Source organism: Ambystoma mexicanum, chromosome 7p (assembly GCF_040938575.1).
Source record: "Ambystoma mexicanum isolate Mex_15411 chromosome 7p, UKY_AmexF1_1, whole genome shotgun sequence".
In the NCBI taxonomy this organism is placed as follows: Eukaryota; Metazoa; Chordata; class Amphibia; order Caudata; family Ambystomatidae; genus Ambystoma; species Ambystoma mexicanum.
In genome coordinates, this window is record NC_090939.1 from 82,879,632 (window position 1) to 82,903,520 (window position 23,889).

The 23,889-nt window shown below is 49.4% G+C and overlaps 1 protein-coding gene across 6 annotated transcripts in view; it reads right to left on the reverse strand.

Annotated features, from left to right (window-relative positions):
• The window catches only part of STXBP5L (syntaxin binding protein 5L), a 3,950,894-nt gene that overhangs the window by 1,354,008 nt on the left and 2,572,997 nt on the right, over positions 1–23,889 (reverse strand). For all 6 annotated transcript variants that reach the window (XM_069635832.1, XM_069635831.1, XM_069635829.1 and 3 more), the window contains exon 15: positions 19,318–19,535. In XM_069635832.1, the coding sequence (XP_069491933.1) occupies positions 19,318–19,535 (218 nt within the window). The remainder of the gene's footprint in view (positions 1–19,317; positions 19,536–23,889) is intronic.

Sequence of the window (23,889 nt, forward strand, 5' to 3'; positions counted from 1 at the left end):
GTGCACAGTGGACGGCGGCGGGCGGATTTGGTGAGTGGAACATTATATTGCACCCTGCCTGAAGCAGTAATGATCCAAGGGCTGTAGCCAAGGTTGTGTGCGACCCTGTGGGCCCCCTTCACCAGTGGACCAGCACACACTCCTGCCCGCTGTGCTAGGGCTGCGGCCCCGCTCCCTGGCGGCCTGGAAACTGTGATTACAACGAGGGTCATTATTTAGTGGCTTGCCAGGCGGAACATTGGAGATGGCCCGACCCATATGAGAACACCAGCCTTGCTCCAACAGTGACACTCAGCAGGGGAGCCGGACCTCAGGGGACATCACGACAGCGCTCCAACCAGATCCACCACAGGGGCAATGCCTGGCAAAATAGACACAGCGAGTCAAGGAACCGCTAACCGAATACTAGCACATTGAATACTACACCATTGATGCCGACAACCAGCTCATTTTACGCATGCGAAAGGCCTGCATTATCTGCGCTTGTCGGGCCTGAACAGGAGGAATTGCCTGAACTGCCTCAGAACCGACATTGTCAAATAGGAAACACATCAAATTGATAAGAGGCCCCATCAATCAAAGACTGACCATACCCGATACGCTTAAGGCCTGCACCTATCATGGGCAAAGATAAAGCGAATAGTATTCCATACAGCCCAAAATGGATCAATATACCACACTGTGCATGCGGAACCAGGATGGGCCAGAATCAATCAACACTGCCTCTGGCCCAGAGACAACACTCTCCCTAAAAGACGTCATGGCAGCCACATCAGACTCCCGCGCCTCCATGGAGCAAAAAATGGTTGGCAAAAGCATGGACGTGTCGCTCTTACGCCAGGACTTGCAAAAGCTAACATCCCGCACTCGAGAGGCATAACAGCGCATTTTTGATGCAGAAGATGGAATAAGGGGGTTACAACAACAGCTGGATGGTGTCAAATCAGACCTAAAAGCAATGGCGGAACGTGTGGACGAAAGTGAAGGTCGATCAAGGCGCAACAATGTCAGGATCATTGGGTTGCCTGAAAATATGGAAGGCCTGAGCATGGAGATTTTCCTTGAGCAATGGCTTACAGACATGTTCGTACCAGACTCCTTCTCGAAATTCTTAACAATTGAGAGGGCGCATCGCATCCCATATGGAAAACCGATCCCAGGAGCACTGCCCCGAACAGTGATCGCCAAACTCCTTAACTATAGGGATCAAGACGCACTACTCCAAAGAGCAAGAGCTAAAGGCACACTGACTTATAATGGTGCGAGAATTGCTTTCTTCCCCGATTACACCAGGGAAGTGCAAAAAGCGAGACAGTCCTTCGACCAGCTAAAGAAACAACTGCAGGCTCTTAGTGTGAAATATGACCTCCTGTTCCTGGCACAACTTAAAATATATCATCAGGGAACAACAGTTCATTTCACTGATCCAAAGGAGGCCTGGAGATGTGCAGAACAGCACATCGAAGGAGACTGGAGAACGATGAGAAACACAACCACCACCACCGCTACAGCCGTTGGAGCACCCTCGATGCAGAGAACGGGTGACAGCAAGTGACAAACTCCTAGCAGGAAGCACACTCCTTCCTCAACACAATAGGGAAACAGGGGTGCTACACACGGCTCGAACCATCACATGCGGTTAGTAGAAGAAAGACTATATGGCGACAGCCACGGAGGCCCCCCCTTCACAGTGTGTTCTTGGTGCACGGCACCAAACAGGGGGTTTGTTAGTTTGATCAGCGGCCATTTTGGTTGGCATCAGCAGCTGTTCAAGGTTTGGGCGATAGATGCTTCGAGAAGGGCGGGGGCAAGATGGTTATTGGTTAACGTTCTTGTTAAAGTTCTGATGTTTAGGTTCATACTGGGTCTAAGAGTTACAGAACACGAATCTCTGTATCAACAAGATATAACACACCAACAAGCGATCATGGGTCTCACGCAGGCCCCACTGCCTGTAAACCTAGCATACCGCCCAATACTTCAGCAGTACGCAACATGGCACTACGTAAGCCAACACAATGTGACACACCCCACTCCTGCCCCAAATTACGATGACCTCCAATAGGAATGATATCAGAACCATTAGAGTTATGACCTGGAACGTAAATGGGCTTGGCAGTGGCCTCAAGAGGCGCCTAGTATTACAGCTGTTAAACCGCCACTCCCCGGACGCCGTATTCCTAACCGAAACTCACTCGGCAGGCTCAGACTGCTTCTTATTCAAACGCACCAACTACCGCATAGCGATACATGCCGGGTTCACTATGGGCTTCCATGGAGTACTAATCTTAATACATAAGAGGCTTCCCTTTACTCTTTCTACTGTCACCCAAGACACTGGGGGTAGATTTGTCTATATAACGCGGACTCTCTGTGGGCGAACCATCGCAATGCTGGCGGTCTATGCACCCCCGAATCTACTGACTCCCCTAACGAACGACATTGCACCCATAATTACTGGAGACTTTTCAGACCTTATGATCATGGGAGGAGACTTCAACAAAGTTATGAACACAGAACTTGACCGTACACACCTCAGCAATAGAAACCCTTCCACACGCACCAAACTCGATACGTTCACTGATGCTTTGGGACTCCGAGATGTATGGAGGAATGCACACCCAGGCGCAAGGAAATACTCATATCACTCTGGAGCTCACGCCTCAGTATCGAGGCTAGATTACTTCTTTCTCCCTGCAGTGTATTTACATTTAGTGAGTGAGGCACAACTGTTCCCAGAAGTATATCGGACCACTCCCCTCTGATAATAGGGATTAGAACCAACAGACTGAACCCCCCCGCCCCTCTGGCGACTGAATAACTACTACCTAGGCTTCCCAGACCTGGTGGAACAAATCCAGAACACCACAAAGGCATACTTTGAATTAAACACTGGCTCCGTAGATAATCCAGTGATGCTATGGGAGGCTTATAAAACAGTGCTTAGAGGTGAAATTATCTCCTGGTCCATGGCCCACAGGAAGAAACATCTAAAAGCACTACATGACACTGAGGCACGTGTGAATCATGCAGAGGCAACACACCTAACCCTTGACCAACCAGAAACACATTGCGCGCTTCAATTAGCGCAGAAACAACTACAAAACATAGCGCTAGACAATGTGAAGCAGGCTCATAAAGCAATGCGAACCAGGGTGTATGAAACAGGGGATAAAGCGGGTAAAATGCTGGCATGGCTGTAACGCAGGGATGAGGGTCTTAGTCAGGTAAGGAGAATCACATCCCAAGAGTCGGGAACACTAGAGACAGATCAAGACATAGCAGAAGGCTTTGCAGCCTAATATGCTGAGCTCTATAAAGCACCATCCGCCCCTATTGACACCTCCATCTTAGATGACATCATACTTCCAGACCTCAAGCCTGGCCAACTAGAACTGCTAGAAAAGGACATCACTGAGGATGAGTTAACCACAGATATGTCGGAGCTACAGTCTGGCAAAACCCCGGGACCAAACAGCTTCTCGATCGAAGTATGGAAAAAGATAGGCGCAAATGAGATAACTCTGCACCTGTTGAGGATATACGAGGACTCACACGCTCAGGGTCGCCTTCCCCCAGATCCTAGGAAAGCCACTATAATAGTGATACCGAAACCAGACAAACCGCCAGACAGGTGTAGCTCATATAGGCCTATCTCCCTCATAAATAGCTAAGCCAAACTGCTTGCAAAGGTGCTGGCCAATCGATTACAACAGGTCATATCTATGCTGATCCACCCAGACCAATGCGGATTCATGCCGCAGAGGTCCTCCTGAATGAATATACATAGGCTACACTCAGCGCTAGAGAGGATACCTGCTCTCCACGCCCTTTTGCCTTGCTTACAATAGACTTTGAAAAGGCCTTTGATTCAGTCTATTGGGAGGCGATTTGGGAGATAATGCAGCATATGGGCTTTGGCCCGCAATACATGAGCTGGGTCAAGCTCCTCTACAAAGCCCCGCAGGCAGTAACAAGAGTAAACAGATATGTATCAGGCCCCTTTGAACTAGGGAAGGGGACAAGACAGGGCTGTCCTCTGTCGGCCATGATCTTTGCACTGGCGATAGAAGAATTATTGAGATCTACAGTGACATGGAAAGGCTTCTGCTGGGCGGACAGATGGGAGAATATAGTGTCCTTGTATGCGGACGACCTGCTGATATACTTGAAAGATCCGATTAGATCCTGCAGCACTGTGACACACCTGCTAGAGAGATACGGGGCCCTCAGCGGTCTGCATGTTAATTGGTCAAAATCCACACTGTTCCCAATAGGAAAGAGGTAGATATAGTGCCAACCGACTGCCCCTATCGAGTGGAAAGGCAACAAATTAGATACCTGGGCATACAAATCACAAATAATCTCAATGATTATGTGTCTAAAAACCTACACCCCATGACGAAGAGACTCACAGAGGATGTCCGACACTGGACTTCCCTGCCACTAACATCACTAGGTAGAGCAGCCATTTTTAAGATGGTAGCCCTGCCCCGCTTTTTATACATATTACAAAATGCTCCTCTATATATTCCACAAAGTGAGTTTCAAAAAATTGACCAAACACTTAGAAAACTACTGTGGGGTGGGGGCCACCCACATCTGGCAAAGATCCATATGGGAGGGTGGGATGGGCTACCCCGCCTACAGACATACTATTGGGCCAGCCAAAAGGCAGTTGTAAATGATAAACTCCACAGAGTTATTTCACTACCACATAATAGACTACCTGAGACGGAGGCAATGGAAAGACCCATTATGAGATACCTCTACCGGGAAAAGAATAGAACCGCTGCCCCAACTATGTTATTACACATTATGCAAATATGGGACGACACACACAAATATGTCAAATGGGACAAAAAATGTACTCCAGTACAACCATTATAGGACAACAGGAACCTCCCAGAGGTGAACAAACTCTCTAGATGGCCCACATGGTCAAACCAAGGGATACTAAAAGTCTGCAACCTTGTGAAAGAAGGCAATGCAATCCCGTTTGCGAATCTCGCTTCCCGTTTCAATCTCCCCCAGACTGAACAATATCATTACACACAGTTGAAACATGCACTGTTGGCCCACCTCCCTGCCCTGATCGACATGCCAGAATATACGCCAATGGAATGTAACTTATTCCCAGAGCTGATCAAATACAAGGTAACATCAGTGTTATACCTTCCATAACTTCTCTTGCCATGCATGAACTGTCGAGTCTAAAAGCAAAATGGGAAAAGGATGTGGGAGCCATACTTCCCGAGGAATGGGTCGAGTCATTGATGTTCCCCCGGGAGATAGCCATCTCATCTAGACTCAGACTAATCCAATAAAAAATACTGCATCGGGTATATTACCCAAGAGTGGCGCTATTCAAATGGGGCAAGATTACTGATCCAAAATGTCTGCGTTGTAAAACTGTGGAAGGAACCTTCCTCCATATCCTGTGGGAGTGTACTCACATCCAACAATACTGGCAAGCATGCTGTAACAAGTTGTCAAAGGTCATGAATAGAACGATCCCCAGAGATCTGAAACTGCAACTGCTGGGGGTGGAAGATGAGGGTGAATGATCACGGTACGAGAAGTTGTTTTTATCCACCACTGTTGCGCTGATCAAAAGAAACATAGTGCAATTATGGGGCTCTACTGTAACACCAGACTATGAACAATGGACAACTGACGTAGATATCTGCGTCGCAATGGAACACAGAGTATATAAAGTAAGGGGCTGCCCCGAGAAGGCGAGTAAAATTTGGCAGAAATGGGAGGACACTGTGATGCTGGAAATGCATCTGAGGGACAGGGCCTCTGAATCCTTGTCCTTTTTCTGTTTTTGCCGTGTGTTCTGTTATGTTTTCTGCCCAGGAATCCATTTGGGACTCCTGGCAGTGCAGCTCTCTCTTTTGGTTTGGTGAACAGACCCCTGGGATACCCTTATGGCACCCATGGGTGGGGGGGGTACAACCCTGTGCCCCTAGTGTATGTTTTTGGGCACCTGTGGGTGGCCCACAGAGCAGGGTATGGGCTGGTGGCAGCTCCATGCTGAATTGGACAGGTGCTCTGGGTGTCCTCCATTTTGGGATACCCAGGCCCTGCCATTGGGATCAGTTGATTCCTGATAGAAACAAGATGGCCCCTGTGGCCTCTTGCTTTCTATTGCCTGTTGTCTTGTTTTCCCAAAGTCCTGGGATGCCCTGACTCTGTCCCTTCCCCCTGACTGGCTGTTGGGTGGAAGTTCCATATATGGTGTTGTTGTGAAGGCCCAGCTAGACTGACTGGAGCCTTCCCAGTGACTGTATGTTGTGGGTACCTCCTGTGGGTGGGACCTGGGTGAATGGAGTGTGTGACCAATATACACTCCTTGTTGTGGTTGTCTGGTTTCTGGCATGAGAGACAAAGACTGAGACAGCCCTGCCCGAAACTGGCCTGAATGCAGTGGGTAGTGTTGAATGGCTGGGTACTTGTCCCAATCCACATTCCTTGTTGTGAGTGTCTGAAAGGGAGGAGTGTGGCCTGAATGCACTGTGTGCCTGATTGGCTGACTGACTGCATGAATGCCCTTCTGTGTGATTGGCTGCTGTGTGTGTGCCAGCAGTGTGGATGAGAGACAGAATAGTATATCTGGGGACCTCTCACCACTGGAAATTGTTCAGAAGCATTCAGAAGCTGAGTCTCCACTCAAGAGTAACTGGATTTGCTGATCCTCGACGTCCAGCTGGAAGAAGAAGACTTGCTGTGGCATTTGCTTCGACGGAACTGAAGGTTGTCGAAATCGTCGAGGACTGACCCGAGAGAGGACCTGGTAAGGCGCCCTCTTCCCGTGCTCCGAGGGACCATCGAGCACCGCTGAATCTTCGCCGAAGCGCCCTGGAAGTCAGACCCTCGAAAGGCTGCCGACCCGAGACGGGACCGCCGAGGAGATCGAAGTGAAGCACCCGGACATCGACGCTGTCGAAGTCCATTGCCGTCGACCAGGGTTCGCAGGTCTGTGTAACCGCTGGAGGCCCGTCGAAGTTGTGTTGCCCAGCCGTGGGAACCACTTGACGCCGTGCCGCCGACGATCGGAGCCGTCCGCTCCATTGCCTAAGAACATTCAATCGAAGGACTCTCTCGACCGCATCGTCGACCGCTTATCCTGCCGGAGAAAGTCGAGGACGACCAACGCGCCGAGGAGAAACCTGCCGGTGGGTTTCCCGCCACCCGACGACCCCAAAGACTCGGACGACTCGACGCCCTTGCTGGGCTCCCGTCTCTACAATCTTTGCGGTCCAGAACTATTGTCATCGAGGTGCCCCGCACACCTCCGCCTTGCAGGACGCCGACGCCCCGACGCCGACGAGCACCGCTCGGACGGAGCTGCCGCCTCTTCGACAACGTTCGGCCTCGTTCGTCGACGGACGTTCGACGCCCCGTGCCTCCCGCCTGAAAAGGAAGGCATTCAAGAAGGGCCGTCGATTCCCCGTCGCCGAACAGCGAGTCCCTCGACGCTTGTCGACGCCTTTTCGAGGAACTCGACTCCACCAGGTACATTGGGGGGGTAAAAACATTATAGGAGAAAAATAGACTATTGAACAATATCTGGACTGGGCTGGGGTTATATCTCTTTATTTTGCAGGTTGCCCAGGTGGGGGGATCTCCACACAGAACTGTGTCCAGTAGCAAGGGCCAGTATTCTGCCTATTGTTTCAACCCTCTGTTATCTCTCCTCTCTCTATTGCTGGTTTCCTTCTTATTGATCTGTGTGCCATTTCTACAGTATTGTGAATGCACTTTAATGAGGTCTAATATTAGTGGTACCACTTTAGAATTGTAGATATTTACCATTGCTGATTTTCCTGAGCACAAAGTGCGTTATTGTGATAAGTGTACATAACCCTTGAATATTAATTATATAAAGACTGTGTTTTCAGTAATACAGTGTGTGGACATTCCTTTGTGGGGGCTTGGGGATACACTGTACTTAAGAACCAGCCTGCATCACCTCCTGAGAAGCTAGGCCTTGATTGCTCGTCCATCGCTACCGTATTAGAGAATCTTGGCTGGGGTCCTCTGTGCCTCCCCTCTACCATATAGAGAGCAGAAGTACAGACCCCCCCACCGGTCTTCTTTACAAAGCTGGTGGCAGCGGTGGGATGCTTATGGTTTTAAGACTCAGTGTATAACCGTGCCACTTACAAAATATCCGCACTTTTAGATTAAGGTTTGGGTGTGTACCAAATAACTGCATTACAAGCAATGGAGGCCATTGCAAATGGTAAATTGACTCGGATGAGCTTAGAGGCTCTCCAGAGTGCTTGTGAAGCCAGGGAGTTAGACTTTGTGGATAAGTCTAGGGCTGAGCTGATAGCTGCCCTGGTGGATTACCAGACTGATGGTGAAACTCTTGAGGAAGGGGGGGATGCAACCAGTGAGGACTCTGCCCCTGGGGTTGTCGCTGAATCTGTTTCTGGGAATGCCACCATTCCTGCTGCCTCTGTTCCAAACCCCAGCCATTCCATGGAACTTGAGTTATTGAGGATGAAGTTAGCCTTTGAATATCGCAAGTTGGAAATAGAAGCTGAGCTTAAGAAAGAGGAGCTGGCACAGCAAGTGGAACTCAAGAATAGGGATCTTGAACTCAGAAATAAGGACCTTGAACTCAAAAGCCAGGACACTGAATGTCAGAGAATCCAGCTAGAGAAAGCCAGAGTGGAGACTTCAGCTAGATCCAGTGAGAGTGTCAGGTCCCCAGCCACCAAGTTTATGAAAGATTTGGTTGGTGTGTTTGTGGAGGGTTCAGATATCCTCCAATGGATTGAAGCGTTTGAAATGGCTTGTGCAATTCATGATGTAGATAAAAGAGATTGGGCTAAGTGTTTGTTAAGCAGAGTGCCTCAAACTGGATATGACTGTATTCTGAAGCTGAGTGTGGAAGAAAGGGGTCAGTATGAGTGTATGAAGTCTGCTTTGATTGCCAAGTTTGGCAAGACACCTGCCCAATACCTTAAAAGGTTCAGGGAATTTAAGAAAAGAGAGAATGTGTCTTGGGTTGACTGGGTGAGTACTGCGCACATGAACATGATGGGGTGGATTGATGGATACAAGGTGAAAACTTTTGTTGAGTTGTCCCACCTCTTGTTTTTTGAGCATTTTTCTGAAGCCTGTTCACCAGAGCTGCGTCAGTATGTGGCTGACCAGAACATTTTGGACCCCTTTAAGCTGGCTAGGTTGGCTGACAAGTGGGTCTCCCACCGGGTGTCCCCTAAGGACTCCAGTGGGAAGGACAAGGACAAAGAAAAGGGGGCCTCTCAGAAAGCTGAGGAGTCCCAAAAGCAGTCACAGTCGGGTAAACCAAAACCTTCCTCTCCTAAGACCCAAAAATCTAGTGGGAATAAGTCCTCTGTGGGTGGGAATAAGAGTAGTGGTCCACCTGCTGCAAAGCAGGCTCCCAGTGGTTCCAGTACCGTACCCCGCACTCCTGGCACTTGTTGGGATTGTGGGGCTCTGGATCACAAAAGGGGTGACCCCAAGTGTAAAGGTAAGGCACTTGGAGTACAGGCTGTCAGCCTGACCTACCCTTACCCCGTGTCTGAGGTGGAGGCCACTGTCCTCCCCTCCTCTACAGGAATCACATTTGGTGCTCCAGTAGAGATTTCCTTAGTGTCCCTTGGGGCCTGGGACCAGTACGCAGAAGTACTGGCGACTATCCCGCAGAACACCCGTAGGTTTTTGAGAAGTGTCCTCTTGAATGGCCAGCCTTCTACTGGTTTGAGAGACACTGGGGCAAGCATGACAGTGGTGGACAGGACCCTGCTCAAGCCAGAGGACTATGTAGGTGCTCCTCTGAGAACCACCAGGTTAGCTGGTGGGCCTCCCAAATTATCGCCTGTAACCCTAGTCACACTCATGATTGGAGACAAGACAGCAAAGCTTCCTGTCCTGGTTCAGGACAATGTCCCTGCTAACATTCTGTTAGGAAACGATCTAGTAGAGTTGGGGTTGATCTCGGATGGTCTTCCCATGACTGCTGCTGCAGTCACTAGGTCACAGGTGACACCGGGTCTGGCTGTGAGTCAGGTATCCGAGCCAAAGGCGAGGCCTAAGGCAAGAAGAAGGAAGACCAAGAAGGCCACCTCTGTGGAGGGAACACCTTCTCTTCCTGCTGTTCCGACAGCACCCAATGGGATCCATGCTCCGGACGGGCTGGGTCCAGCGGAAAACCCAAACTCAACTCCTGTGGGAGAAGAGACAGAAGACTCTCCTGTGGGAGAGGTTCTCAACCCGGAGGATCATCCCGACCTTCAATGCTTGTTAGCTGAAGGGGGACCCTCCCGGGCAGACTTCTGTAAGGGACAGAGAGAGTGCCACTCTCTCGAGGGCCTGAGGAAACAGGCCCTGTCCCAGGCACAAGGTGAAGTGCCTAGGACATTCAAGATTTATTGGGAGGGTGAGCTCCTTGTTAGTGAGCCCACTAAGCCCGAACCTGGTGCCCGCAAGAGGTTGGTGGTACCCCAGGTTTACAGGCCCTTCCTACTGCAGTTGGCGCATGAGGTGCCCTTGGCTGGTCATCTTGGGACCAAGAAGACTAAGCAGAGGCTCTCTGCCCATTTCTACTGGCCACGGATGGGAGTAGAGGTGGAGTCCCACTGCAGGACCTGCCCAACTTGTCAGTTGTCTGGCAAGACTGGAGGCAGGGTCATTGCCCCACTGCAGCCATTACCAGTGGTTGGCACCCCATTTGAGAGGGTGGGCATCGACATCGTCGGTCCCCTTGACCCTCCCACTTCAGGTGGACATCGGTTCATCCTGGTCTTGGTAGATCATGCCACCAGGTACCCTGAGGCAATACCCCTTCGGACTGTTACTGCCAAGGTGGTTGCCAGGGCTCTCCTGGGCATTTTCACCCGTGTTGGATTCCCCAAGGAGGTTGTCTCTGACCGAGGATCCAACTTCATGTCTAGTTACATGAAAACCATGTGGAAAGAGTGCGGGGTAACCTACAAGTTCTCCACCTCTTACCACCCCCAGACCAATGGTCTGGTTGAGAGATTTAACAAAACTCTCAAGGGCATGCTAGGTGCTTTGGAAGAGCCCCTAAGGAGGAAATGGGATCTCCTCCTGCCATGCCTGCTGTTTGCTTACAGAGAGGTACCTCAAGAGGGTGTTGGTTTCAGCCCCTTTGAGTTACTCTTTGGACATCCCGTGAGGGGGCCCCTCGCCTTGATCCGAGAAGGCTTGGAAGCCACCCCTCCAGGTCCCGCCAAGCAAGTGGGGGACTATGTGTTAGGCCTCAGGCGGAGGATGACACAAATGATGGGTCAGGCAACAGCAAATCTCAAGGCCAGCCAGGAATTGAATAAGTACTGGCATGACCTGAAAGCTTCGCAAGTGGATTGGACTCCGGGACAGGAAATCCTTGTGATGGAGCCTACCAAGCCTAGAGCTTTGGCAGACAAGTGGACTGGACCCTTCAGGATCATCTCCAAGATGGGCGAAGTCAATTATCTGGTGGACATGGGAGCCTCTGGGGTAGCCCCCCAGGTATTCCATGTCAACAGGCTCAAGCCTTTCCACAGGCGAACAGAAGTCTCATGTCTCTTGCTAGCTTCAGGGCAAGAAGAGGATGAGAGTGAGCCCCTTCCTGATTTGCTGCATAGCAACCCTCAGGATGGCTCAGTGGAGGGAGTACAACTCTCTCCCGATTTGACAACAGAGCAGCAGAGGGCCTGCCGGGCTTTGCTCCAGCAGTATGCCCCTCTGTTTTCACTGACACCGGGCCTTACACCGTGGTGTAAGCACGAAATTGACACTGGTGACAGTGTGCCTGTCAAAAGCAGGAGCTATCGTATGTCAGATACCGTCAAAAACCACATCCAGGCTGAGGTCGCCAAGATGTTGGATCTGGGTGTTATTGAACCCTCCACCAGTCCCTGGTCCAGTCCAGTGGTCCTTGTCCCCAAGGCAAGTTCCCCGGCGGGTACCAAGGATTGGAGGTTCTGTGTGGACTACCGAGGAGTCAATGCCGTCACCAAAACTGACGCGCACCCATTGCCCAGGGCTGATGAGCTCGTGGACACTATAGGTGCTGCCAAATTTGTGAGCACCTTTGACCTTACCTCAGGCTATTGGCAAATAGCTCTGACGGACCATGCCAAGGAAAAGACGGCATTCTCCACACCTGAGGGACTCTACCAGTTTAGGGTCATGCCCTTTGGGTTGAAGAATGCCCCTGCCACCTTCCAGAGATTGGTCAACCATGCGCTCAGTGGGCTGGAAGCCTTTTGTGTGGCTTACTTAGACGACATTGCCGTCTACAGTTCCACCTGGGAAGAGCATTTGACACATCTGGATAAGGTGTTGCAGGCCTTGAAAAGGGCTAACCTCACTATCAAGGCCACCAAGTGCCAGATAGCTCAGGGGAAAGTTACCTATCTTGGTCATGAGGTAGGAGGGGGTCAAATCCAACCTCTCTCCAGTAAAGTACAGGACGTACAGAACTGGGAGACTCCCACTACTCAAACCCAGGTGAGAGCCTTTTTGGGCCTCACTGGGTACTATCGCAATTTCATGGCAGACTATGGAACCATAGCTGCACCCCTGACAGCTCTAACTTCACCCAAACAGCCTAGGAAGGTTAATTGGACTGAAGACTGTCAGAGGGCCTTTGATGGCTTGAAAGAAAGTCTGTGTAGGGCACCTGTGTTGAGTGCGCCTGACTACAGCCGACCCTTTATCGTCCAGACGGATGCCTGCGACACCGGAATTGGAGCTGTCTTGTCCCAGTTAGATGACAAAGGGAGAGAACATCCTATCATATTCATCAGTAGACAACTCAAGGGTAGAGAACTTAGGTGGGCTACTGTTGAAAAGGAATGTTTTAGTATAGTTTGGAGCCTTAGGCGTTTTAGGCCCTACCTTACGGGGTCCACCTTCAAGGTCCAAACAGATCATAAGCCCCTGAAGTGGCTTATGCAGATGAAGGGTGAGAATCCGAAATTGCTCAGGTGGTCGATTAGCCTACAAGGGCTAGACTTCACCATAGAGCACAGACCAGGGAAGAGTCACGATAATGCAGATGGCCTTTCCAGAAGGTATGTTGACCGTCTGGATGAGGGTGTCTATCCCGTGGGAGATTAGGCACCCTCCACCTCAGTCTGGGGGGGGCGACTGTGATGCTGGAAATGCATCTGAGGGACAGGGCCTCTGAATCCTTGTCCTTTTTCTGTTTTTGCCGTGTGTTCTGTTATGTTTTCTGCCCAGGAATCCATTTGGGACTCCTGGCAGTGCAGCTCTCTCTTTTGGTTTGGTGAACAGACCCCTGGGATACCCTTATGGCACCCATGGGTGGGGGGGGTACAACCCTGTGCCCCTAGTGTATGTTTTTGGGCACCTGTGGGTGGCCCACAGAGCAGGGTATGGGCTGGTGGCAGCTCCATGCTGAATTGGACAGGTGCTCTGGGTGTCCTCCATTTTGGGATACCCAGGCCCTGCCATTGGGATCAGTTGATTCCTGATAGAAACAAGATGGCCCCTGTGGCCTCTTGCTTTCTATTGCCTGTTGTCTTGTTTTCCCAAAGTCCTGGGATGCCCTGACTCTGTCCCTTCCCCCTGACTGGCTGTTGGGTGGAAGTTCCATATATGGTGTTGTTGTGAAGGCCCAGCTAGACTGACTGGAGCCTTCCCAGTGACTGTATGTTGTGGGTACCTCCTGTGGGTGGGACCTGGGTGAATGGAGTGTGTGACCAATATACACTCCTTGTTGTGGTTGTCTGGTTTCTGGCATGAGAGACAAAGACTGAGACAGCCCTGCCCGAAACTGGCCTGAATGCAGTGGGTAGTGTTGAATGGCTGGGTACTTGTCCCAATCCACATTCCTTGTTGTGAGTGTCTGAAAGGGAGGAGTGTGGCCTGAATGCACTGTGTGCCTGATTGGCTGACTGACTGCATGAATGCCCTTCTGTGTGATTGGCTGCTGTGTGTGTGCCAGCAGTGTGGATGAGAGACAGAATAGTATATCTGGGGACCTCTCACCACTGGAAATTGTTCAGAAGCATTCAGAAGCTGAGTCTCCACTCAAGAGTAACTGGATTTGCTGATCCTCGACGTCCAGCTGGAAGAAGAAGACTTGCTGTGGCATTTGCTTCGACGGAACTGAAGGTTGTCGAAATCGTCGAGGACTGACCCGAGAGAGGACCTGGTAAGGCGCCCTCTTCCCGTGCTCCGAGGGACCATCGAGCACCGCTGAATCTTCGCCGAAGCGCCCTGGAAGTCAGACCCTCGAAAGGCTGCCGACCCGAGACGGGACCGCCGAGGAGATCGAAGTGAAGCACCCGGACATCGACGCTGTCGAAGTCCATTGCCGTCGACCAGGGTTCGCAGGTCTGTGTAACCGCTGGAGGCCCGTCGAAGTTGTGTTGCCCAGCCGTGGGAACCACTTGACGCCGTGCCGCCGACGATCGGAGCCGTCCGCTCCATTGCCTAAGAACATTCAATCGAAGGACTCTCTCGACCGCATCGTCGACCGCTTATCCTGCCGGAGAAAGTCGAGGACGACCAACGCGCCGAGGAGAAACCTGCCGGTGGGTTTCCCGCCACCCGACGACCCCAAAGACTCGGACGACTCGACGCCCTTGCTGGGCTCCCGTCTCTACAATCTTTGCGGTCCAGAACTATTGTCATCGAGGTGCCCCGCACACCTCCGCCTTGCAGGACGCCGACGCCCCGACGCCGACGAGCACCGCTCGGACGGAGCTGCCGCCTCTTCGACAACGTTCGGCCTCGTTCGTCGACGGACGTTCGACGCCCCGTGCCTCCCGCCTGAAAAGGAAGGCATTCAAGAAGGGCCGTCGATTCCCCGTCGCCGAACAGCGAGTCCCTCGACGCTTGTCGACGCCTTTTCGAGGAACTCGACTCCACCAGGTACATTGGGGGGGTAAAAACATTATAGGAGAAAAATAGACTATTGAACAATATCTGGACTGGGCTGGGGTTATATCTCTTTATTTTGCAGGTTGCCCAGGTGGGGGGATCTCCACACAGAACTGTGTCCAGTAGCAAGGGCCAGTATTCTGCCTATTGTTTCAACCCTCTGTTATCTCTCCTCTCTCTATTGCTGGTTTCCTTCTTATTGATCTGTGTGCCATTTCTACAGTATTGTGAATGCACTTTAATGAGGTCTAATATTAGTGGTACCACTTTAGAATTGTAGATATTTACCATTGCTGATTTTCCTGAGCACAAAGTGCGTTATTGTGATAAGTGTACATAACCCTTGAATATTAATTATATAAAGACTGTGTTTTCAGTAATACAGTGTGTGGACATTCCTTTGTGGGGGCTTGGGGATACACTGTACTTAAGAACCAGCCTGCATCACCTCCTGAGAAGCTAGGCCTTGATTGCTCGTCCATCGCTACCGTATTAGAGAATCTTGGCTGGGGTCCTCTGTGCCTCCCCTCTACCATATAGAGAGCAGAAGTACAGACCCCCCCACCGGTCTTCTTTACAGACACCCACTGACGCGCTACCTGCGGTGAGGGGCTGGTTTAACTGGTAATGATATACTGTGAGCACTAGAACCATGTTTGACTGTTATGCAAAAATGTAACCAAGTAAGATGAAAGAACCCTGTTATTTCATCCAAAGTGTGTTTTTTTTATTTGTTTGTACATTTTGTCTAAAAACCAATAAAATGTTTTATCCAAAAAAAAAGGAACTCTTTCAAGAGATTGCTTGACCATTTCATCGCTTGAGTTCTTCCACATTGCTCTGCCATAGTTTGGGCATATGAGCCTTATTTGGCGATTTGTATGAGGGTGTAATTGTTATGCCCAAATATTACAAGCAGTCTTTTGACCATGGGAATGGGTGGGTTTCCTGTAGATAAGCAACAGAGTTGGAGGTTTCTGATAAATTCATATCTTTCGATTTAGAGTAGTTAATCTTAAACCCTGAGACTCCTGGAATCCTACCTAGTTCCACAAAATCCACTAGAAGATATGTACTAGCCTCTTTAAGAAATAAGATATCATTCATGTATAAGGCTGCTTTTAGGTAAAATCCGTTGCCAGTCCATGCCATTAATTTCAGAATTATTGTGAAATCTTTGGCCCAATGGCTATATTGACATAACCAAAATTATGTGGGAAAGGAGGCAGCACTTGTGAGTGTCTCTAAAAATAGGTATCTAGTAAGTGAATAGGTTAATGACCCGGATTCAAAATTAGCCAAAATCATTTTAGAAAATCTCGCTATACAAACAAATACCTCCAACAACCTTTGGACAAATGTTTATTTAATGCTATTGAATGTCCTAAGAGGGCACCCTTTTGCTCAGTATGTTTTCCATATTTAATCAAATTGCTCACTCTTCAATCCTGATAGGTTAGTCCATTTAACCATTTTGGCGTAGAGTTTGGCATTGCTATTAAGAAGGGAGATCAGTTGACAGTATGCACAATCCAAAGTTTTTGTTACCCAATTTCAGTAATAAACTGTTTTTGTAATTGTGATTGTGAAAATTATTTTGACTCCAGGAATTAATTAGTTATGTCAATGGGGGAATCAAGATATTTGTAATCGCTGACCAATCTCAATTGCTGATATTCAGTAGATGAGGCTGGTGGACGTCATTAACACATCTATCTTGGGTACTGCCACTACTCAAAAAGCAAACTCTTGACCCCGCCATACCTACGAACTTCAGACCCATCACGACTGTGCCATTTCTTTTCAGAATTCTAGATAAAGTGGCCTACATTCAAATACATAACTTCCTGGAATCTAACTTCCTACTAGGTTCTCGCCAATCTGGATTCCGTCCCCAACATGGTACGGAGACGGCTCTAATTGACCTCAAGGTCCAAATAGATGAGTTCAGAGATAAGGGCCAATCAGCCTTACTCCTCCTACTAGACCTTTCGGCTGCATTTGACTTGGTTGACCACAAAGTCTTATGCAGCCACCTAGACTCTGCAGCTCATTTCTCTAAGGAGGCTATAACTTGGATTGAGTCATTCTTGAGCAATTGGACCATGAGAGTCTTTTCACCATGGGCCTCAGCAGACCCTATCCCTATAACCTGTGGTGTACCTCAGGGTTCTTGTGTGTCACCAATACTCTACAATGTATTCACCAAGCCCCTCTTCGACGAATTGGACCATTTGGGTATCGCCTACACGAACTATGCAGACAATACCCAAATCCTCCTACCTCTTACCGGAGATTACGCCATGGATCTGGCTTTGGTGAATAGAATCTATGGCATCGTTCAGGCATGGATGGCCACCCATGGACTATGTCTGAACGATGACAAAACGGAGCATATTATTTTAGGCACCTCGACCCACCTATCCAAACTTAGCCCGGATTATGCCAACTTCACCAGTGATGGAAATAACATAAAAGTAGCAAAGGAATTGAAGACCCTAGGCTTCTATCTAGACGCCACCTTGAACTTCACTAAACAAGTCAACTCCCTAGCCTCTTCGACCGCATACACGTGCAAACTAATCAGAGCTAGTAAACAATTCCTCTCCACTGACAGCTGTCTTATTCTCGTTAGAGCCCTCATACTTTCGAAATTGGAATACTGTAACGCCCTCTACATTGGTGCGAACAAACAGATTATCCATAAAATACAGGTTCTCCAGAACAATGCCCTGAGAGCAGCACTTATGTTCGTTTCTATTGATCTTATCTCCTCTACTAGAAGAAATCACAAATGGCTATCTACCTTTGATAAAACCCAACTTAATATTGCCTCCCTCACATACAAGTGCCTTAATAATAGAGCACCGCCTTTCCTTACCGACAGGATCTGTAGAAAAACCTCTCTCAGACCGACCAGAACAGCCAACTCTAATTGCCTCCAAGTACCACGTTTCAGACTTTCCACTATCGGGGGACACAGCTTCCCAGTCAAGGCTGCGCAATTGTGGAACTCTCCACCTCCTGGTATTAGAGAACACCAGTCCTTCTCCAAATTCAGACAGAATCTAACCAACTGGCTAAAAGAAAACGATAAGTAATCATCCTGATAAATACTCACTTGACTACCTATATGCTCCATCACGCATACCCTCTGCATATTGATTCTTTATCAAGTGTTAGTCCCCTTTGGACACCCTTTCTGATGTACTGCGATCACTTTAGTATCTAGTTGTTCATGTAATTTACACTGTATCTATGCTGATGTATCTCTTGTTCTTATTGTTGCTTATGCATTTCTTGTACCCATGTAACTAAGCTGAACGTATCCTTGTATCCTGCGCCCTGAAGCCACTGGGTCTGGTGCGCATTATAAATAAATAAACTAAACTATCCTGGAGAAATCTTTGTGTACGAGAATAGAATGTGCAATTTTGCTTTTTCCAATGGAAAAAACGGCAATTCTCAAATAATAAAGCACCACCAGGGTTCCCTTATCTTCATGTGTGGAAAGTAAGGTTTGTATGTCTGAGGTTCTAACACACAATTAACATCACCACTAATGATCACCTAGCCTTGCAGAATTCTCTCTGCATAAGCAGAACCCCCTGAAAAAAATGTTTTTTTTCATTGGGAGAATGGGAGAATATAATGCTTCCAAAGAGAAGCTCTGCTCATTCGGGGATCCCATAATCATCAGGTTGATCATTATTGCTAGGGTTTATTGCTCCACTTGAGCCAAAGAATTGAATAGGGCACTTTCAATGCACCAATCGCTTCTCAACTTGATAACACAGTAGTCTTTTGTAAGAATGCTATCGATGACTTCATGTCCCCCAATCTGCGGATGATCGATTTAATCTTATTGGGAGAATTGAGACCCTGAACATACAGATTTGTTATTTGGAAGTTAGCCATTACAAAAGCCAAGGACCGACTTTGGAAGCTGCTGTGAGGTAGCCTGCTCAACCTGTATGGCGCAATCTCTTCTTTGTGAAAAACAGGTTTCCATTCTAACACCCGGAGTGAAACCTCCCCCTTAACAAAAAGGGGTACACCAAACCTTAAAAGGAACTTCAATGGATAATTGTACTGGTCAAAGGGGGATGGCAGTATAAGGATAAGGGGCTTTTACACATCTTCACAAGTGACCCCTGCAATTGCACAGGTCACCTTGGGGAGAGTTCCCCCACACCCCATTAGTGGCCAGTAATCAATGAGGCCACCAGACACAGACCAAACCGAACATTTTAGCCCTGAGGAAAATGTTTGCGAGTGCCCCTGACAAAGCTAAAAAGCCAGGACTTGATAAAGAAGGCTCAGATTACAGGTTGCCAACTCTGTTGATGCTTCCTTCCTAACATGAATTCCGTAATTGATACAAAGAGGAAAATGCGTTGCTTAAACACTCACCACTATTTCTGTAGTTACTTCCTGCCGACTGAATCTGTACAGGATCACGTAGGCAGAGACCCCGGCAACACAGAATATTCTGCTCTCTGGACACCAGGAGATCAGTTGTATTGCAAAGGGGTCCTCTTCCACAATTTCTGCTGTCTGCTTTCCATCTCCCGGTTTCAGTTTTTCAAACACCTTTGAGGTTTTCAGCTTGTACAACATCTGCAGCGTTACTGGAAAAAAATTGAATTCTACATCAAAATGTGCCAACGTGGTGACAGTGCATGCACCACCCATCTCCTTGATGTGGTGCCTGAATATGAGGTCACATGCACATGAAAATGCAATTGGCGCACAACATTGGTCATATAGGGCATACAGTCATTTCATCAAACCCTTGCCATCGCAAAATCGGAGATAGCAAATATACGCCTGCTGCCTGTTAGTGCCTATTTGCGCATATCGTGCCTCTTGGACCCAATTAATTACCATACCAGTTGCCCATTTCCTAAACACCTCAAATAAAACCATACCCGGGTTGAGTTACCCCCTCTCTCAGCACCTACCCACAGCCAACATTCTGTGTACTTATAAATTCCCTTCATCCATAATACACACACCCTTCACCCATAATAGAGAATGAAAACCAAAACTCTGCTGAAAGGATACAAAATACTTCACGCTTGCCCACTCCAATATCCATAATAGAACACTTAGAAATTGTAGAGACCACCACAAAGTCTGCACTAACATTATATCGAAGAAGAATCACAAACAAAACCTTTGCACACAGAGGACAGTTATTTCAAGTTTCCAATCACTACTTTGACTCAGACACATGTAAGGGAAGTGTGCGTAAGGATTAACGTGTACTAACAGAGAAGAGTAAGTACCCTGTGGAGTATGTTAACAGCAACCTGTATGTGACAACACCACCTTATTGCGCACATGCCCTAGTTAGGAGTTTCCGGGGGCAGCCCGAGTTAGCCCAGGCCTGGGCGTGGAAACGAGACTCCAAGCCGCCATTTCAAAGCCAGTAAGCCACTAGAATCGAAAAACCCTTACCTGGAAAAGGAACATTATTGCATAGACATCTGAGTGACTCTGAACTCTAAATGTGTGCAATAACAATGAATAACACAGCGTACAACCAAAGAATTTGTCAACCTTGCAACAGGGAGTAGTTTATGTCATAAATATAAGTAAATAAATAAATAGCATCACATAAAAACACTGACCAGAGATGGGGCTTACATCATGGACTTTGCCCTCTCACAAAGAATTAGAATACAATCCTATAGAAGTTGATACTGTTTGCAACTCAATGCATATAAATATAATAAATACACATCAATTAATTATTATAGCAGTATATAGAAATAGTGATTTCCCCTAACCCCTAGACATAACGCTTAGGCTGAGATACTCATTTTTATTTGTTCTTTTAATTTCTTGTGCAGATCCCAAGTTGGAACACTTTATATCAGGCATTCAGAACATCGCCCGAGTGGATGCCTTGGCATAACAGCTTAGAATCATGATACATGTGTGCAGAAACAACTTAACATTCATAAAGGGGCAATTCTTATGCACACCATGGCAGCTGCAGACTACCACACGACGGGTAAGACCACCCGGAAACACGGGCCACAAAAGACATCACATTACTCCACACCACAGGGATAACCCTGACCAAGAACAGGTAACAACTGCCCTGGACTAGCAGATATTGGCAGCTGCCTTTTAGGGTGAGGATGCCATAAAATTAAAATAGCGTGACAGAAACTATCACACCATTGTCATACTTCCCTCTCGACTCAGGAGAGCCAGAACGCTGCTGAGACAGGAATGCCTCTGATGGCCCTCTATAACCCTGCTAAGCAGGTGAACAAAAGCCACTGACTGAGTCCCGACATGTACTTATGCCCACCTCACAAAACAAAGCAGAAACAGGGGAGCCCTGTGTCAGATCCTTGAAGGTGTTAAGTGTAAGATCTGCCTACAGATAGTGTCACAGACAAGAGACCGAAAAACCTTCCACCCGAGAGAGCAATGCTCATACTGAGTGATTCACGGCTGTTTACCCACTGCACGTTATGAATCAGAACGGCATATGGGCATCAGGAAGCCACAAGGCGGTCGGAGCAGGGACCGCTTACAGGACAGCTCTCTGTGGGAAAACCCAGGTAGGGAAGGCTTTGTTCTGCCGTCTTGCACACCAGGGTGGCCCACAATATGCCGGTGACGACGAGAAAGCAAAGCAAATGGAGGAGGCACCCCGATAACCCGGGCAGTGTCCTCCTCCTGGCCTCCCCCTCCTGGGAAGAAGGGGAGGCGGGGACTCCGGCGCCGCAAAAAGAAGGAAAGCCAGCGAAAGAAAGCGCAGCGAGATCTGGGGAAAGCCTGCGAAGGGCGAACAAAAGAAAGGGGAGGGGATTCCCCTTTATAACGGGCAGGCTCTGGACGAAAGGCAGCATCACCAGCTGCTGCAGAAGGACGCTGAGGAAGGTTTTCGTTTGTTTCCAGGACGGAGGATCGCCGCCGGCTAAGCAGACAGCCCTGCAGAAAGTGGAGCAGCTTTAACGAGAGCCAGCAGCAGTGCGCCGAAGGAGGGCCCAGCGGTGTGGCCAGCCATCCGAGGGAGCAGCGGGAGGAGGCGTCGGTCCAAGCGTAATGGCGCAGCAACTGGCACCGCTACCAAGGAAGCTCGGCAGTCCGGAGAAGAGAGCCATCGGCTGCCGGCGGCTCTGGGAAGTGAGCGAGCATCGGAGAAGTGTGCGGCCGCTCATCTACATCGACACCTGAGGTGAACAGGAAGCCGGGCGAGGTCTTAACGGGCAGCAGCTGCGGGAATCCCACGGGCACACGGAGGGCGCCGTGACCGTGAAGGCAAGCAGGAAGCCAGGCGAGGCCATCAGGCTAAGCTGCTGGGGGAATCCCCACGGGCACACGGAGGGCCCCGTGACACGATCATCGGGGAAAGCCATAGGCTGCCGGCTCGCAGCACAAACTCTGGCCACACGCTCCGCTTCGACAAGCAGGCTCGAACTAGCAACGTAGGGGGAAGCGCAGGCGGCTAACGGACAGAACAGCTTCTGCAACACAATCCCTCACTCGCACACAGCCACCAGTACACCGGGGCTGGAACTTGAAACCGAGGTCCAGCCAGCTACCAGGGGAAAGCTCGCCAACTTAAGGCACCTAAAAAACAAAATGGATTTGAACGCATTTGTGGCCATGGCAAAAATGGCAGCTGCTAAGCACGGCCGGAATTGCCCGGATGCCTTGGTAACACAGACTGGGGAGGAGCAACCGGGGCCCAGTGCGAGGCCTGATTCCCCATTGATGTTTCAGGAGGATGAAGAAACGCAGGAGCAAAAGGAGGAAGGACATGTAGAAGAGGAAGAAGAACCGACAGGGAAAAGAAGACGGGTTATGACGCAGAAGGCAAAAGCAAGCAAGGAGCAGGCGGCAAGGAGCAAGAAAGCAAGGGCATCAGGGGCAAAGAACAAGGGAAGGACACAGGAGATTGCAGCCATACCGGCACCTGCCCCTGTGGAGGCGCCAAGGAGTCAGGGACCACCCAGCACGCCTGCAACCAGACCAGTGGCTGCGAGGGAGGACGGCCCCACATCCTTGGAGGCAGTGAAAGGTATGGTTGTGCAATGTATGCAAGCCTGGGGGGATGGGGGCAGCGGGAAATTACTATGTGGAAATATCAATGCATTTAACCAAATGGGAAGTGGGGCAGCGGTACTACAGCAGAGGGGGGTAATGCCGGGGACAGGGGTCGGGGTGGCAGGAAGCTACCAGCAACCAGGAACCTGGCCAGCATTGGGGTGCCAGGAGGGGGGAGCCAGTGGCCAGGGCCATGGCCTTCCACACCATTACTGGGTGGGGTGTTTCAGCAAGGGCAGGGGCCCAGCACGGGGGCTAATATTAACACCGGTGACCTGCTCACAGCACAGTCTGCTCAAATGCAACAGGCCATTTCAGTAACCAAGGTCAACCACATAGGCGAAGGCAGCCCATTGCCCCAAGGGGGGCTACCAACAACAGGGGCTACACAAGCACCCACATGGTGGGGGCAAGGTGTGGCAGGAACAGGGCTACCTCCAGTCCCGAGCATTACTGTAGGGCAGAAGGGGATAGGGGGAACAATGACCCAGTATGGAAGAACTATGCCTGGGTTTGGTCCGGTCAAGGTGTCGGTGAACTCTTTATCTTGGCATATACCAATGGCAGTCAAAGAAAGGGTGTGGAGGAGAGAATTAATAGAAATCCTAGACTTTGTGGGGATGGAGCCACTGAGTAACGGGTTAAAGGAACTATCTGAAAAGGAGAAGGAGAAAAGGGACAAGGAGACACCCAAGACATAATTGGCTAAAAGCATTTAAGGTGTATACATCAATAATGATAGAGAAGTACCCACAGGATGCTTTAGCAATGCTTGCTTACGGGCAATACATCCATGATCTCTATCTGAAACGCGGGGGGGGGGGGGCTGGCTACAATACGATTGGGTATTCTGTTTAAAAATGCAGGTTTGGCCAGCCTTGTCCTGGGATGAAATGGATGTTGGTGGGA